At 53.0% G+C, this 14,541-nt stretch overlaps 2 protein-coding genes across 2 annotated transcripts; both read left to right on the forward strand.

The window, feature by feature from the left end:
- The first annotated feature begins 716 nt into the window (after positions 1-716).
- Positions 717-3,203, forward strand: LOC311425566 (C-type natriuretic peptide 2-like). Its single transcript, XM_084501506.1, has 3 exons — positions 717-889; positions 2,507-2,803; positions 3,041-3,203. Exons 1-2 carry the CDS (start codon positions 791-793, stop codon positions 2,783-2,785), a joined length of 378 nt encoding a protein of 125 aa, XP_084357632.1. The 5' UTR covers positions 717-790; the 3' UTR covers positions 2,786-2,803; positions 3,041-3,203.
- Positions 3,204-4,965: 1,762 nt separating this feature from the next.
- On the forward strand, positions 4,966-8,966 carry GAPDH (glyceraldehyde-3-phosphate dehydrogenase). Its single transcript, XM_084501497.1, has 12 exons — positions 4,966-5,057; positions 5,418-5,471; positions 6,095-6,194; positions 6,512-6,618; positions 6,704-6,794; positions 6,966-7,081; positions 7,191-7,272; positions 7,443-7,594; positions 7,731-7,809; positions 8,019-8,102; positions 8,240-8,337; positions 8,670-8,966. The coding sequence occupies exons 2-12, from the start codon at positions 5,449-5,451 to the stop codon at positions 8,737-8,739; spliced, it is 1,002 nt and encodes a 333-aa protein (XP_084357623.1). The 5' UTR covers positions 4,966-5,057; positions 5,418-5,448; the 3' UTR covers positions 8,740-8,966.
- Positions 8,967-14,541: the final 5,575 nt, after the last annotated feature.

The raw sequence follows: 14,541 nt of genomic DNA on the forward strand, positions 1-14,541 counted from the left end.
ATTGTGCGCCCGAGCTTGAGAAAGTGCAAGTTCAGGCTCGATGAGCTCTTTTCTGTGCTGGTTCCTCTGGAAACTCAGCCCAGCCCTCCAGATGGTGTACGTTGAATAATGACACAGGACAACCAGCGTGCATGTTATGTTGTGTGCCCACATGTATTTAGACCCATGCCCCTGTCACTGCCACAGATCCCACAGAGTTAGTGCTGGAATTCACACGTCCACCGCAGCAAGGCTCCGTGTTCCCAGGCTAAATGGCTCATCAACATATAAATATTAAAAACTAGAGCCCGTGTTGTCATGCAGCTGAATTTGTGACAATTCCTGCAGAGAGCAGTGTGACTATCACTGGATGAGCAGTAGTTCATGGTCGCACTGGTTAAAGAAATAACATTAACAGCACTCTAAGAGGAGCATTTTCAGTACCACTGCACAATGCAATACCTTCAGTACCTTTCTTCAGGACATGTCTTGAAGTCTCACCCTGTTTCTGACCCTAACAGACACCTCCAGGTCCTGGCCAGCAGCAGCTCCACTCACATTCGTCTTCCCAGACACTCAGTAAACACCTTTGTGTCTTTTTTCTTTAGAGGAAGGGGTCTTGCTGAGCTCACCCTGAAATATATCACCATGGACAAAAGGGCTGAAAGGTTAAGGAGCTCCGGGGGGGTAGTTCAGCAGAGAGCTGGGGGCCAGGCGCCTGCCAGAACCAAAGCTATAAAGGCAAGGAGGGGACAGGGATCACAGATGCTGCAGATCCTGCCTCACCTCCCACAGGCCCTGGGATAAGAAGATGCTGGGGCTGCAGTCGTGGCCTTGCTCGCTTTTCCTCCTCTTAGTTCTGCTCTCTGCCAGCGTTCAAGCTATGTCCTTACCAGGACAGAGGCTACAGGTAGGAGGGGCTGGGATGGAGCTGAGGGAGGTTTCAGGAGCAGCAGGGGCAATTTTGGGAGGTCGTGTTTGAACCTGGGATGAGTGGTGAACCCAAATTCCAGCTTCCAAAGGGTGCTGTCTATTCTCTCTGCTCTTTCCCCTTCAGTCTAATAGCCTCAGCTCTAGGATGACTGTATCTTTATAACCCAGCTCCTTGGGGAGCACCAGCATTTCAAGGCAGAAAACAGACAAAAGTGTTTTAGTGCTCTTTGGTCTGTGGGAGGCTTACTGGGGGACTCCACACTGCCTGCAGAGGCTTTTAGCTGTAAAGAGACTACTCCTATCTAGCTCAGCCCTGTGCCAGCAGCCAGCAGAAATCACAGCCACGTCCCTTGCATTAAGTGACAGGCAGGCATGCAGAGGGATCTGCGAGAAATACTGTACGTAGTGGTTATCCATTATGCTCAGTGGCCTGGTTCTGACATTTCAGAAGGAAGGTGCACCGTGTGATGCTGGGATTTTTACTCCTAAGCTCAGTCATACCCCACATTAGGCCCTCTTTTAGTCCAAGAGGATGCTAGCAAGGCCTTCTTCGTTTTGGTAAATCTTTTACCCTCGCCAATTGCAGAAACAATACTTAGGGCTTTTGAATTTACCCAGTTTCTTTTTTTCCAACCCCTAACCTGTGCTCTGACATGTTGTGTTCACATCATTCACCCTGTCCAATAAGGAAAACTGCAGGGAAGTAGTTAGGAGATGAACTAAAAACACGAGACCGACTCTGCTATGACTCACCATGGAGACGCTTTCACTCCCCACTGAAGATGTCTGTGCCCGCTTCCATTAACTCACTGCTGAACAGAACGGAGCTAAATTGCAGAAAGGCAGCGTCAGCCTTGGGTCAGCGAGCATCCACAAGAGGAATAGATGTGGAACAGCTACTGCAGGCTGACCCCATGGGCAGGAATGCTGTGCCTCCTCAGGCCCAGCGTACCTCCCGACTCTTGTCTCCATACAGCCGGAGGCGGCTGGCAGTGACGGAGGCGTGTAATTGAATTAGCACATGCCCACCTGCACCAAAAACCTAGAGAATTTCCTAGCAGATGAGAAGCCTTTCCTTCCTCATGCCTTCTTCCACGACACGGCCATGCCTGCCTCTCCCTTATTTTAGAACCGAGTATTTGGGTTAGGTCCTGCTTCCCCACCAGCCCTCTCAAAAATGCCACGAAACAGTCTGAGCACACAGCTCAGCACTGGGAAAAGGATCAAGGACGGAAGCTTTGGTTATCTTCAAGTGTGTGTGGGGGAGAATCCTATTAACAACAGGGCAAGGGATGCACGGAGAGGCACACCCACACCAGCTTCCTACCTGCTCTTTTGGACAGCAAAATCATTTCAGACAGCGGGAGCTGCAGTTCCAGCCCCCTTGGTGACCTTGGTCTGGATGCAATGTCACAGACAGGGTGCTTCGTGCACAGACACTGTTTTATGTCCTGTCTGAGTCCGGGGGAAGGTGTGGGGCTGTGGGTCAGTGGGTTTGGGGTGCAAGGCTTATCACCAGGATAGATAAGTGAGAAACGGGAGCACAGGCACCTCGCTGTCACCCCATCCCCTCCCTGTTTATCCGCCTTCCCAGATGCTCCTTTCCCAGCTGCTGCCCCTGGACTCCGAATCCACGCAGGCTGAAGAAGAGAACACAAAGGAGGAGGGATCCAGCTCGGGACCCCAGCTGCTCTCCTCCACACTCCCGTTCCTCCCGTCTGGGGCCAGAGCTGCCCGCGCCCCGCTCTGGCGCAAGACCCTCACCAGTCGCAAGTGGGCACTCCCTGGAGACTGGGCCTGGAAGGCCGTGCCCAGGGGCTGCTTTGGGCTGAAACTGGATCGGATCGGGACCTTCAGTGGTTTGGGGTGTTAGGCCTGCAGGGACCTGGAGGTGAGCGGGCTGGCAGTGAGGGGTCAGCAAATGGAAGGGGAGACTCAGGGCATGAATTACGGGGAGGGCGCGGAGTGAGGGGGGGAAAGCTGACCCCAGAATGGGTTATGGGGCAAAATGAGCTGAGTGCTGGTGGGGTAAACGCAATGAGGGTGGACACGGCAGTGCTGCGTGGGGGACGTGGGGCACAGCCGGTGCCTGGCTGCTGGGCAGCTCATCGGCCATGCCTGTCCGCAGGTGGAGAAGGAGCCTGCGGAGGAGCAGCTCGGGACCAGAGGGGAAGGAGCACGGCAAGGCAGCGGCTGCAGCCCTGAAGGCCGGGAGCGCGGAGGAGCCGCACGGCGCTCCTGCTGCCCGCTCCTCGCGCGTGAGGACTCGCTAATTAAACACAGCTAATTAACCGCCGTGTCCGGGCTCAGCGGCACCCCGCGAGAGGATCCCCGCTCATCCCCAGGGGTTGTGCTTTTTGGGGGGGGACCACGACACCTCCTCGCCCACCGGGAGGTGGCGGCAGAGCCCGCGGCACGGCCCCGGCCCCAGCCACAGCCCCAGCCCCGGCGGTGGCGGCGGCGGCGGCGCGGCCCCCAGGCGCGGGGCCATTTTGGGCGCCCGCCGCCATTCCGGGTGGGCCGGGCGGCACGCAGCGGCCCGGGGCCGGGGCCGGGGCTGCGGGGCCGCTGCCAGGAGGCTGAAATATCGATTGTGGGCCCCGCTCGGGGGCAACGGGGCCGCTGCGTTGGCTCATCCCGCCCGCACTCTGCCCCCCTGCGCGGGGAGCTGGGCTGCCCGAGTGTTTGCTGAGCAAACACGGCGCCTCCCGTGCCTGCTGGGGGTGCCCGGGCAGCTCCCCCCCCGACCCCGCGGCCGGCTGCTGTGCAAGGGGTGCAGGGGGGCTCCCCCCCGCCGAGGGATCGCACCCCTTGCAGCTATCCCGCAGCAGCTCTCCCCCATGGCCTTTAAGAAAAGGTCGTAACCTCGGCCGGGGCTAAACTTAGCCGCCTGCCCCTCTGTGCACCGGGAATAGCAGCTGTATAAGGAGAGTTGGGTTACGTACGAGATGTGTGACCCCTTGCTAGACACCCACCCCCCCTACTCTTCCCTCGAGCGTAGCTGGAGTCCTGCTTGGCTGAGCCAATTCGGCCCTCCACATCTGCAAGCCAACATCCCATGCCTTCCCAAACCTTCTTCCTTTCCTCCCCGTCTCCTCTTAGGCACCATATTCCAGGTTCCTGCTCCCTGGGCACCCCCCTCCCGAGGGATGGAGGCTTTCAAGCCTAGCGTGGGTCTGTCCCACAGAGCCCCGGCTTGGGCTGCACCAGCCCTGTTGCTTCCCGGCGGCACACGCCGAGCCAGCACGGCACAGCTTGGAGAGCCTCTCCAGCACGTGGGGCGCCAGTAGGGCCACGGTGGCTGTCACGCGGGGAGCACTCCTTTTTCACACAGCCCAAACCCAGCCGGCCGGCAAAAGGCGGGCCAAGGTGGTGGCGGCACGCCGTCAGCTCTCCCGGGGCGGTGGGCAGGATTTCCGCCGTCACGTCCCGCGGGTAGCAGCAGCAGCAGCGCCGCAGTTCCTCATTACCATGGTCCTCACGCTGTGTGCCGCGCTGCCTGCTGGGGAGGCAGCCGCATTCAGAGCATGGCCTGACTAAAACCACGCAGGGGGGACAGAGAAAGGCTTGGGGGCCCTCACAGTGGGGACTAGCGGCCATCCTTGTTCATGTTGTGATGGCAAGCAGCGGGCATGGCGACCTGCTTCTCCCTCGGTGCAGGAGGCTTGGGGGACCCACTGCTACCACGTGCGAGGGCCCAAGCAGGGGGAGCGAAGCAGGCAGCAGCCCAGCACAACCCTCTCTTTGTTGCCCATCTACCACGAGGTTTCCCCCCCATTCCCTATACTGCGTGTGGGGAGCCCCCAAGTGCCAACCCCCGTCCCTATCCCCACCACCACGACCACGAGGGGCTTTGTCCGCCCCGCCACACACACATGGCGCTGGAGACCCTGGCCCCATTCCTCCTCCCCCCATCACTTTTTTTTTTTTTTTTTTTTTGGGGGGGGGGGGGAGGGGGTCCCTTTGTTGCGGGGGCCGCTGGCTGGGCGCACGTAGCCCCGGCCCGGCCCCTGCGCTGCCATTCGGCGGCGGCCGAGCGGGGCGGAGCGGGGCGGGGGGGGCGCAGCCTCGGCGGCTATAAAGGGCGGCGGAGGGGGCCCCGGCCACCTCCTCACTGCGCGCCAGGCACCGAGCGGAGGCAGCCGGTAACGGGATGGGGCTGGGTTTGGGGGGGGGGGGGGGGCTGTGGGTTTTGGGGGGTGGGCTGGGGAATGGGGGTGGGGTGTGTGGGGGGGTGGTGGGCACCGCAGCCCCGCGGGGGGATGGGGAGGAGGGTGAGGGGCTGGGGGGGGGGGGCACAAAGGCACAAAATGGAGGCGGTGGGGAAGGGGGGGGAGGGAGGGGGCTGGGGGCGGGATCCGAACGCGCGGCGGGGGGGCCGTTAATGGGGTTGGGGGGCGTTAATAGGGGTTGGGGGGCGTTAATAGGGTTGAGGGGGCGTTAAGGGGGCGGCGGATCGCGGGGTGCGGCGTCCCGAGGGCTGACGGCTGGTTTTGTCCCCGCAGGAACATCTCTCCCCCACCCCCCCGAGGCAAGATGGTGAAAGTCGGAGTCAACGGGTGAGCGCCAGGGCCGGGCGCTGCGGCACCGGGAGGCGCCCGGCGGGGCGGGGATGTGCATGGAGGAGAGAGGGGGGCTGGGAGGATGGGGCAAGGTCGGCTGAAGGACGCGGGGATGGGGTTTGGGGATGGGGTTTGGGGGTGCTGCGTGGGGACCCCCTGCACCCCGGGTAACGGCCCCGCGGAGGGCGGGGTGCTGAGTCACTTCCCCGCAGGGACGTGGGGTGAGTCACCCAGGAAGGACCGGCGCTGCCGGCGCGGCCCCGTCTCCATTTTGGGGTCCCCCGCGCCCCGCTGCGGGCTGTGGGGATGGTGGCTCCCCAGGGAAAGGTCGCCAGGTGGATCGTGTGTCGGCAGCGCCCCGGGAATGTGACCTTCTCCCACCCTGCTGAGGAGTAACCAGATCCCCCCGGGGCTTTCAGTAAATTTAGCGCCTGACCTTTCTGGCGGGGTTGCTCCGGCTGGGGGTCGCTCTTAATTTTTAACCGTGGCTCCTTGGCCTTTGGACGCCGCTGTTGGACTCCCTCCTGCCCTTCCGGGCAGGGAGCGGTGGATGTTCTTCCATGCCCAGTCAGGCGTGTTGCTCGCTGCTCCTCCTCATCTGCATCTCTTTTTCTCCCCAGATTTGGCCGTATTGGCCGCCTGGTCACCAGGGCTGCCATCCTGTCTGGCAAAGTCCAAGTGGTAGCCATCAATGATCCCTTCATTGATCTGAACTACATGGTGAGTTGCCTTGGAGTGCCCCCTCTGGGCACTGCGTGTGCCTTGCCTCTCCTGGAAATAGCACAATGGGGCAAGAGGCTCCCCCAGCTCTGTTCTAGCTGCTCCCCATGGCAACTACGTGTCGGGCTGGAGGTGGATTAAGGGACAAATGAGACATAGTAGTGTAGGCTAGGGAGATACGGCAGAGCCAAGTACAGAATAGCAGTTGGACAAGGTCACTGAGAAGGTGGAGAGCTGAGATTGTGGCATAGGCAGAGCAAGGGGTGGGGAGATGGCAGCCAGGATGTCTGACCTTCCTTCCCCGTTCTCCCTGCTAGGTTTACATGTTCAAATATGACTCTACTCATGGCCACTTCCGGGGCACTGTCAAGGCTGAGAATGGGAAACTTGTGATTAACGGGAATGCCATCACCATCTTCCAGGAGTAAGTATTTTTCTCTGCTTGCCTCTTTGGAGAATTAAAGAAATTGGTCTTGTAGAACAGCTCTCAAGATTTCATCTATTCTCAGGCGCGACCCCAGCAACATCAAGTGGGCAGATGCTGGTGCCGAATATGTTGTGGAGTCCACCGGTGTCTTCACCACCATGGAGAAGGCTGGTGTAAGTATGCCACTGTAGCGTGTGGAGAGATGGGATACTGCTGATCCTTCCTCTGGGTCACATTGAGAACCCTGTGGGTTCTTCGGAATAGGGAGGAGACTGTCTGAGGAAGTGTCTTGCTGCTTAGCTGTGGGGCATTGCAGGTTATCTAATCGCTTTCCCTTTTTCCAGGCTCACCTGAAGGGTGGTGCTAAGCGTGTCATCATCTCCGCCCCCTCAGCTGATGCTCCCATGTTCGTGATGGGTGTGAACCATGAGAAGTACGACAAGTCCCTGAAAATTGTCAGGTAAGGAGAAGGATGCTCCCTGGCCTGCGATTTTGACCAGCTGCTTGGGATCTCACCTCACCTCTCTAGATAATGTTGCCTCTGGCTGATATTTGCCTTTCTTCCTCAGCAATGCCTCTTGCACCACCAACTGCCTGGCGCCCTTGGCCAAGGTCATCCATGACAACTTTGGCATCGTGGAGGGTCTTATGGTAAGTCTGGAGCTTGCTGATCAGGAGGGAGCCCTACCCCCAGGCTCCTCATGTGTGAAGAAAAGCATCCGCCCTCACTACCTCCCTTGGGATGGAGGGGAGGTGCTTGAGATGCTTTTTTTGGAACATCAGCAGTGTGCTCACTGTTGTGCTCTCTTCCTCCCCCGCAGACCACTGTCCATGCCATCACAGCCACACAGAAGACAGTGGATGGCCCCTCTGGGAAGCTGTGGAGGGATGGCAGAGGAGCTGCCCAGAACATTATCCCAGCCTCTACTGGGGCTGCTAAGGCTGTGGGAAAAGTCATCCCTGAGCTCAACGGGTGAGTGTCGGCCTTCCTTGGGTGCAAGGAGGAGGTGGCAGCCGGTGCTTGGCTGGCTCTGACCTGTTCCTAGCAGGATGGCGTGCAGGCAGAGGGATGCTGGGTGCCGTTCCCTGCTGACTCATGTCTCTTGCAGGAAGCTTACCGGAATGGCTTTCCGTGTGCCAACCCCCAACGTCTCTGTCGTGGACCTGACCTGCCGCCTGGAAAAACCAGTAAGTGTTGTGGACAAGGAGTAACAATCTGCAGGCTCGCTCCTGTGTCCTCTAAAATTATTTTTACCTGCAATTACCCCTTGTGCATCCATTTCTTCCCTAGAAAAACTGATTTTGTGTCTCGGCTGCTGCGGTGCTTTTACCTCCCTGCTCTGCTGATGTTTTGTGAGCTGGCATCTGACAATCTTTTTAACTTTGCCTCTTCTTAGGCCAAGTATGATGACATTAAGAGGGTAGTGAAGGCTGCTGCTGATGGGCCCCTGAAGGGCATCCTGGCATACACAGAGGACCAGGTAAATGGCTTCTATTCTCAGCACCTGCGACTGGGGGTGCTTGTATCGCTTTGATGATACCAGCCTTGCTGGAATTCCGGTTCAGGCTGTTAGCTAACTGTGGGGTGATGGTGTCTGACCATATTCTCTCTGTTCAGGTTGTCTCCTGCGACTTCAACGGTGACAGCCATTCCTCCACCTTTGATGCGGGTGCTGGCATTGCACTGAACGACCATTTCGTCAAGCTAGTTTCCTGGTACGCACCGCCTTGGGGTGGTGGGAAGGCTCCGAGGGGTAGGGGCTTGGCACTTCTGTTGCCTGTCTGCTGTTCATAAGCACCAGCAGACAGTGTGTGGCAAAACATAACGCACTTGCTGAGTTAGGGTGGCTCCAGCATTTAAAAGTCTCTGGAGTGAAATGGTTTCATGCCTGAAATGGCTGCAGCCTTCTTCCTGTAATGGAAGGTGGGGGGGGGATGTTGCATACTTTGTAAGAAGTGCATGGGGAGTCTTCTGAGGCAGTTAAGTGCTCTGGGTGGAGGAGCATTAACACACAGGAACAGTCCTGACAGCATTTCTGTCTCTGCAGGTATGACAATGAGTATGGATACAGCAACCGTGTGGTGGACTTGATGGTCCACATGGCATCCAAGGAGTAAGCCAAGCATGCAGACCCCCTGCTGCCTAGGGAAGCAGGACCCTTTGTTGGAGCCCCTGCCCTTCACCACCGCTCAGCTCTGCATCCTGCAGTGAGAGGCCAGTTCTGTTCCCTTCTGTCTCCCCCACTCCTCCAACTTCTTCCTCCACCTGGGGGAGGTGGAGAGGCTGATAGAAACTGATCTGTTTGTGTACCACCTTACATCAATAAAAGCGTTCACCATCTGAAGTGCCTTGTCTGTCTTAGTGGGGAATCAGAAGGAATTCAGCAACTGTTAGGTGCCTGCCAGCCCAGCACAACTGCTGGGCCAGCTCTAACAAGTGCTCTATAGTGTTCTGTGCCCAGTCCTATGCTGACAGCCTGTCAAGGCCATGAATCCAGGCAGCAGAGGTGGGGGGAATGCCAGCTGGTGGTTTGGACAGCTCTGGTCATGCATGGGCACGGAGCAGTCCTGGGAGACGTGATCTGTAAGGAACAGCAAGCGCCCAGCTTCACCGAGTGCGTGGCTCCTGCCTGGGGAGCTGCGGTATGTGGGCTGATGAGCTACCCATGCCTGTGGGGAGGGGTGGGACTTCTGCCCCCGAGCCAAAATAAGGTGTGGTGCAGGGCTGGGACTGCAAGAACGGCAAGGCTGTGGTAGAATGGAAAGCAGCTCTGCTTCTCCATCTCCCAGCTCTCTGGATTTGCTTGTCTGATGGGTGCATGCAGAATGGAGTGCTGAGAAATGACTTGGCTCCATTTGATTTGGCAAAATGGCACAGAAAGCAGTTTCTCTTCCCCCTTCTTTACTAGCAAAGTTACAAAGAGGATTTTTCATTCACTTTTACAGAGCTTAAAGTGAATCAAATTGCCCTGGGGGAGGCCTGTGGAGGTAGCTAGAATTAAGCACGGCCCTGACTTGCAGGAGCGGCAGTTGCAGGCAAGCTCGAGTACTAAATCTCTGCAAGTATCAGCCCCCTGCCAGGAGCTGCAGAACCTCTTCCTGGAAGCAGAGCAGGAGCTGAGCCTTCCCTGACCTGTGAGTGGTAGGGTAGATAAGCAATGCACTGCCACCAAGGCTGTGACACTCCTTTCCTATTAAATTTACCAGGGCTGTGAGCTGTATCAGAGGGTGCGTGTTGCTGTCTGTGTGGGAGGCAGGGTTGGAACTGCTGTCTGGAGCCCAGCTGCTTTTAGAGCCTGATCCTGGAGCAAGGGTTTGGGCTGGAACAGAGTTTCCTGGAGCTGCTCATCTCCAGTGGTATAGCTGTGTGAAAACTAAATGTTTACTGGACTGGGGGCAATGACTCCAATTTGCTTTGCTTAGGGAAAATAGGCCAAAGGCAGGTTATTCAACCTTACAGTACGAACCGGGGCTCTGAGCAGCTTGTTAGCTTTGGGACAGCAGCAATACCTGACTTATCCTGTAAACAGCCCTGCTGGAGCTTTAGGTAGCTCTGAAGATAAATTTCAGCTGCCAGATGGTTTTTGGTTGTGCTGGGGCTCACCAGAGGCAGCCTGCCTGTGTTGGAGGGTTTCTGCCATGGAGCGGGTTAGCCTGTGGCTCTCTCAGGCTTCCAAGCATGCCCTGCGTGGGTCCCATCCTGTCTTAAATTGCTGTGCTTGGGTGCTTTGAATGGCTGGCCTGTGTGCTACTGCTGCATACTTGTGTGTGTGCCAGCGGGCTCCTTTGATGACATGAAAATGCTGGGAGGCAAACACCTTGAGGGGGAGTTGCCTCTTTTTTTCCACGTAAAACAAAGATATTAAGGTATTTTTGAACTGAATAGCCTGGTTGTAAGGTAGTTTTTCATCTAAGAAGTCTTATATTTCCTGAGCAAGCTAAAGCTGCCTGAAAAATTCACCCAGAGCAGAGATCTCGTTATTTATCAAGAGTCAAATTACTGTGGGAGCGAGAGCAAATTAATACCACCTGGGAGGTGGGGTAGAGTAGGGAGTGGAGGAAGAGTACCTGTTGTTCTGAGGAACAGCAATTGCTGTGTACGTTTCAGATAGAAAGTTTCGTTCTGTTTTCATTAAAATGCTATTTCAACCAGTTTATAATCTTCCTTGAAGAATGATACAGGCAGCTAGGGGGAGCAAGCTGGGAACCACAGAATTTAAAACACGGGTGCTCTTGTATGGAAATAGTGAGAAACAGCTTGACAAATAAAGCCGTGCAGCCCTTAGACCGCCTGGAGGGCTCAGTTTCCTGAATCATCCTACCAGCTCCCTAGCTCCTTCCTCCAAATCTGCATTTTACATCCGGACACCGTGCCTGCAGATGGCACCACAGCAAGGCCCCTCCGGACAGATGGAAAATCTAGCTCAGTGTCTAGCCACCACCGGTGCCACACTGTCCAGCAAACTGCAGTTTTTACCGTTGTAAAAAATGGATTAAATACATATATGTATATTGCCAATTTGAAAGATTGCCATTGGGATTAAGAAGGAAGCTCTGCTGTTGCGGCTGACTCTTATGCTGCAAAAGAGTTTCTGACTATGCAGAGGAGCTCTAGGTTTGCTCGTAAAACAGTTCGAAGGAAAACTCATAGAAACGATTGCTCAGGGGAGTCAGGCTCTTGGACTGCCATAAAGAGGTTCTTGCTCAGCAAAGGAGCTAGAAGCAATCATGCCACTCTGCCAGGACAAACCGGCTCCAAGAACAGCTATGGTTAGTTAGCCAGAAACCACGCTGGTCTATGAACTTCTGGGAGGGAGAGATACCTGCGAGACGGGTTCAGTCTTCTGCAGGGTTGTGCTGACACAAAGCACGCCAGCCGACCCAAGGGATATCTCTGGCAGCCAATCATTTCTAGGGGTGGTCAACTGCAAATTATTTTTTTTTTTTAGTCTTTTTTTAAGACAGAGGAAATTCAAATGAAGGTGCGGTATGGTAATTAGCAGTGCTGTTAGAGGAAAATGCCCTTTTATGGCAATTTTAAATGTTAAAATAATTTAATGCATTGCTGGCGTTTGCACACACTATCACACACGCATCACTCCCCAAGACATGGCTGGAGTAGTCCTCAAACCACCTTCTGAAGATGTCAGCAGGAAAATTCAGCCTTAAGCAAAATGTTGTGTAGTGAAAATCAGCTTGAGCAGTTGTGGAAACTAATTCATGCTATGCAAATAGCACAACAAAATGGCAACTGCATTAAGCACAGTTAAAAAAAAAAAAAAAAAAAAAAAAGCAGCTTTGGCCACTCAAACTACGTCCAATTCTCAAGTAAACTAGTGGCTGATCAAATCAATAAAAAAGATCTGTGCAAGGAAGATACAGGTCTCGGATAGAAAAGACTATGAGGCAACGCACGTATTGGACATTGGTACGAGACAAACACCTTAAATGACAACGTTCCAAACTCTTCTTTGTAACAGATGCCATTCACAAAACACAGGTTCACAGCTTAGTCGTGGTACACAAACAGTGCTGTGTGCACAGTCACTCACAAAAAGCAGGCGTTTCACCAAAAACAAGCTGCCTACATTTTGGCAATCTTATTTATATACACTGCAAAACCAAATAATTTGTTGCTTACTCTTGTGAGCTGAATATAATTCCTTACTATGGCACAGCTAACTTACCTCCATGTATTATCTTACTATAGCAGTGGCATCTTATCTTCTCAAGGGAATTATTTTCAATTAAATGTACATCTCCTAGAAGAAACAATAGTAATGTGTTATACTTTACTGCATAAGATTCAAAGAGACAGCCTTCAAAGAGCAGTTGCAGTAGTCAAATGAAAACAGAAGAAAAACTCATAAATAATAGCAAATTAAATTTTAAAGAGCCTAAAAAGGGCAGGTTTTAAGGAAAATATGTGACAAATAAAAAAGGTAGTATTAAAACCTTTTTCAAATGCATCTCAGACACAGGAAAGCTGCCAAAGAGCCGTAAGATGGAATGGGAACATTTAGGGAAGGCCACTGTAGAAAAGTACAAGCGATGTTGTTGCCATGTAGGGGTATTCCCAGATTTTTCCCTCAGCAGAGGTGAGACAAAGACACCATTGCCAACTGAAGTGTCAGGACTTGAGAATATCTCCACGATATGGAGCAGCAACCTGTCAGTACCAAGTGCAAATCTCAGATGGTTTGGGGCATGAAACAGCTCAACAGTTAACTAAGCTGCAATTCATTATGCACACCAGACCTGACAGCAAAGGAATAGAAATTTACAGATGTGATGGCAGATTTTTAGAAAGGCTCACCAAAGAGTCCAGAAAGTAGAGAGAAGTATCAGTTTTACCTCTGTATAAGACAATTCAGCTGAAGCCCAGCATGGTCAGCACCTGGTTGACAGTGAAGCAGTGGGGTAGGCTCCGTGTTGCTTTCATTGCAATAAACTATGCCTCCGAGGTCTGTTTGCACCCTTGGATGCATTTGTCAATGTGATTGCTAGTAAGAACAACTCACGTGTTGAAGAGCAAGTGGATTTAGAAAGGATAAGAGTGGCCAAACCTTTTAAAGGTAGTTTGTAATCTCCAGCTTTTTGGTTACCCTAAGGGCATGCTGACATTTCACTGAATGCCTCCAGTCTCCCCAGCTCCTCATAGTCCTTGTATGCCTTTCTCAGCCTGATTAAACAGCCATATAGATCATCCTCATGGGCAAAAACTGTCATTTATCCTTTTTTGAGGAGCTAAAGAGACTAAACTTTTCACTCAGCACATTTTTCTCCAGCCTGGAATCAGAGTTAGGCCTCTTTGCTCCAACTACTACAAAACGTGATGGTAACCTGGACAAAACACACCAACGCCAAACAGGAATAAAAGATGTTTAAAGACAGCTGGCTGAGAACTCACATCAGGCTGCTGCTGCCTCAGTCTTTCCAGAGCTCCTGTTGTCCCAGGTACAGTCAAACACTATTATTCCTTGCTCTTAGATTTATCCATGCATAGCTTACATATTGACTATATATGTATGATAACAGAGCCTGTTTTAGCCCTATTTAAAAACTTAAATTATGAAATTATATTTCAATGCCTCTCAGCATTTAGTTTGAGGCATTTACCCCTTTTGGGACTAAAATGGTAGCAGATTTGTCTATCAGCTTCTTCTCCCTCCATGTCCATGCAGACTTCTTCCATCATTTCCTGATTTTTACCTTCCTCCCCACTGGTTTCTCATCGGTTTCCATATGTGGGCTGCCAGGCTCACCACTTAGGTAATTTGTTCACCCATCTGCCCAGTCATTTTTAAATGGATCTTCCCCACTTCATTTAAGAATTGACATCAACAAACCATGAATTTCAGCAGCCAGCACTTTTTCATCACCAACGAGATTAGGGCGCTTTCTAAAATGATGTTTGCAGGAAAGCAGCTGCAACAACACTATGTTTTTTTTTTTTGTTTTTTTTTTGTTTTGTTTTGTTTTGTTTTGTTTTGTTTGTTTGTTTGTTTGTTTGTTTTCCAGGGTCACTCACTCCATCTCCCTCAAGCAGCCTCAGGCATTGTGTAGTGGCTTGTTCACACCACAGCACCCCATGCATTTCTCCCCATCAGAGTGCTCTAGGTCACCTGTACCTGGAAAAGTGAAAGTGTTCATCCTGAGAAGATCCTATCAAGAATTCGCCTTAATTACTACTGGCTTAGAAAGTGCTTAATTCCCCTATGACCACGTTCTGCTCTTTACAAATATAGAACAGACATATCTGATGAGTACTTCCTTTTTTTTTTTCTTCATTTAGGGCTTTTTTTTTTTTTTTTTTTAATCCCCATCAAGAAAAAGGCTTATATTACTGCAAGGATTGATTTTCCTTTAAATATAACTAGAACAATGTGTTAGCATCCTTAGATATCCACCTATAGGTAT

Source organism: Aythya ferina (assembly GCF_964211825.1).
Source record: "Aythya ferina genome assembly, chromosome: 1".
Lineage (NCBI taxonomy): Eukaryota > Metazoa > Chordata > Aves > Anseriformes > Anatidae > Aythya > Aythya ferina.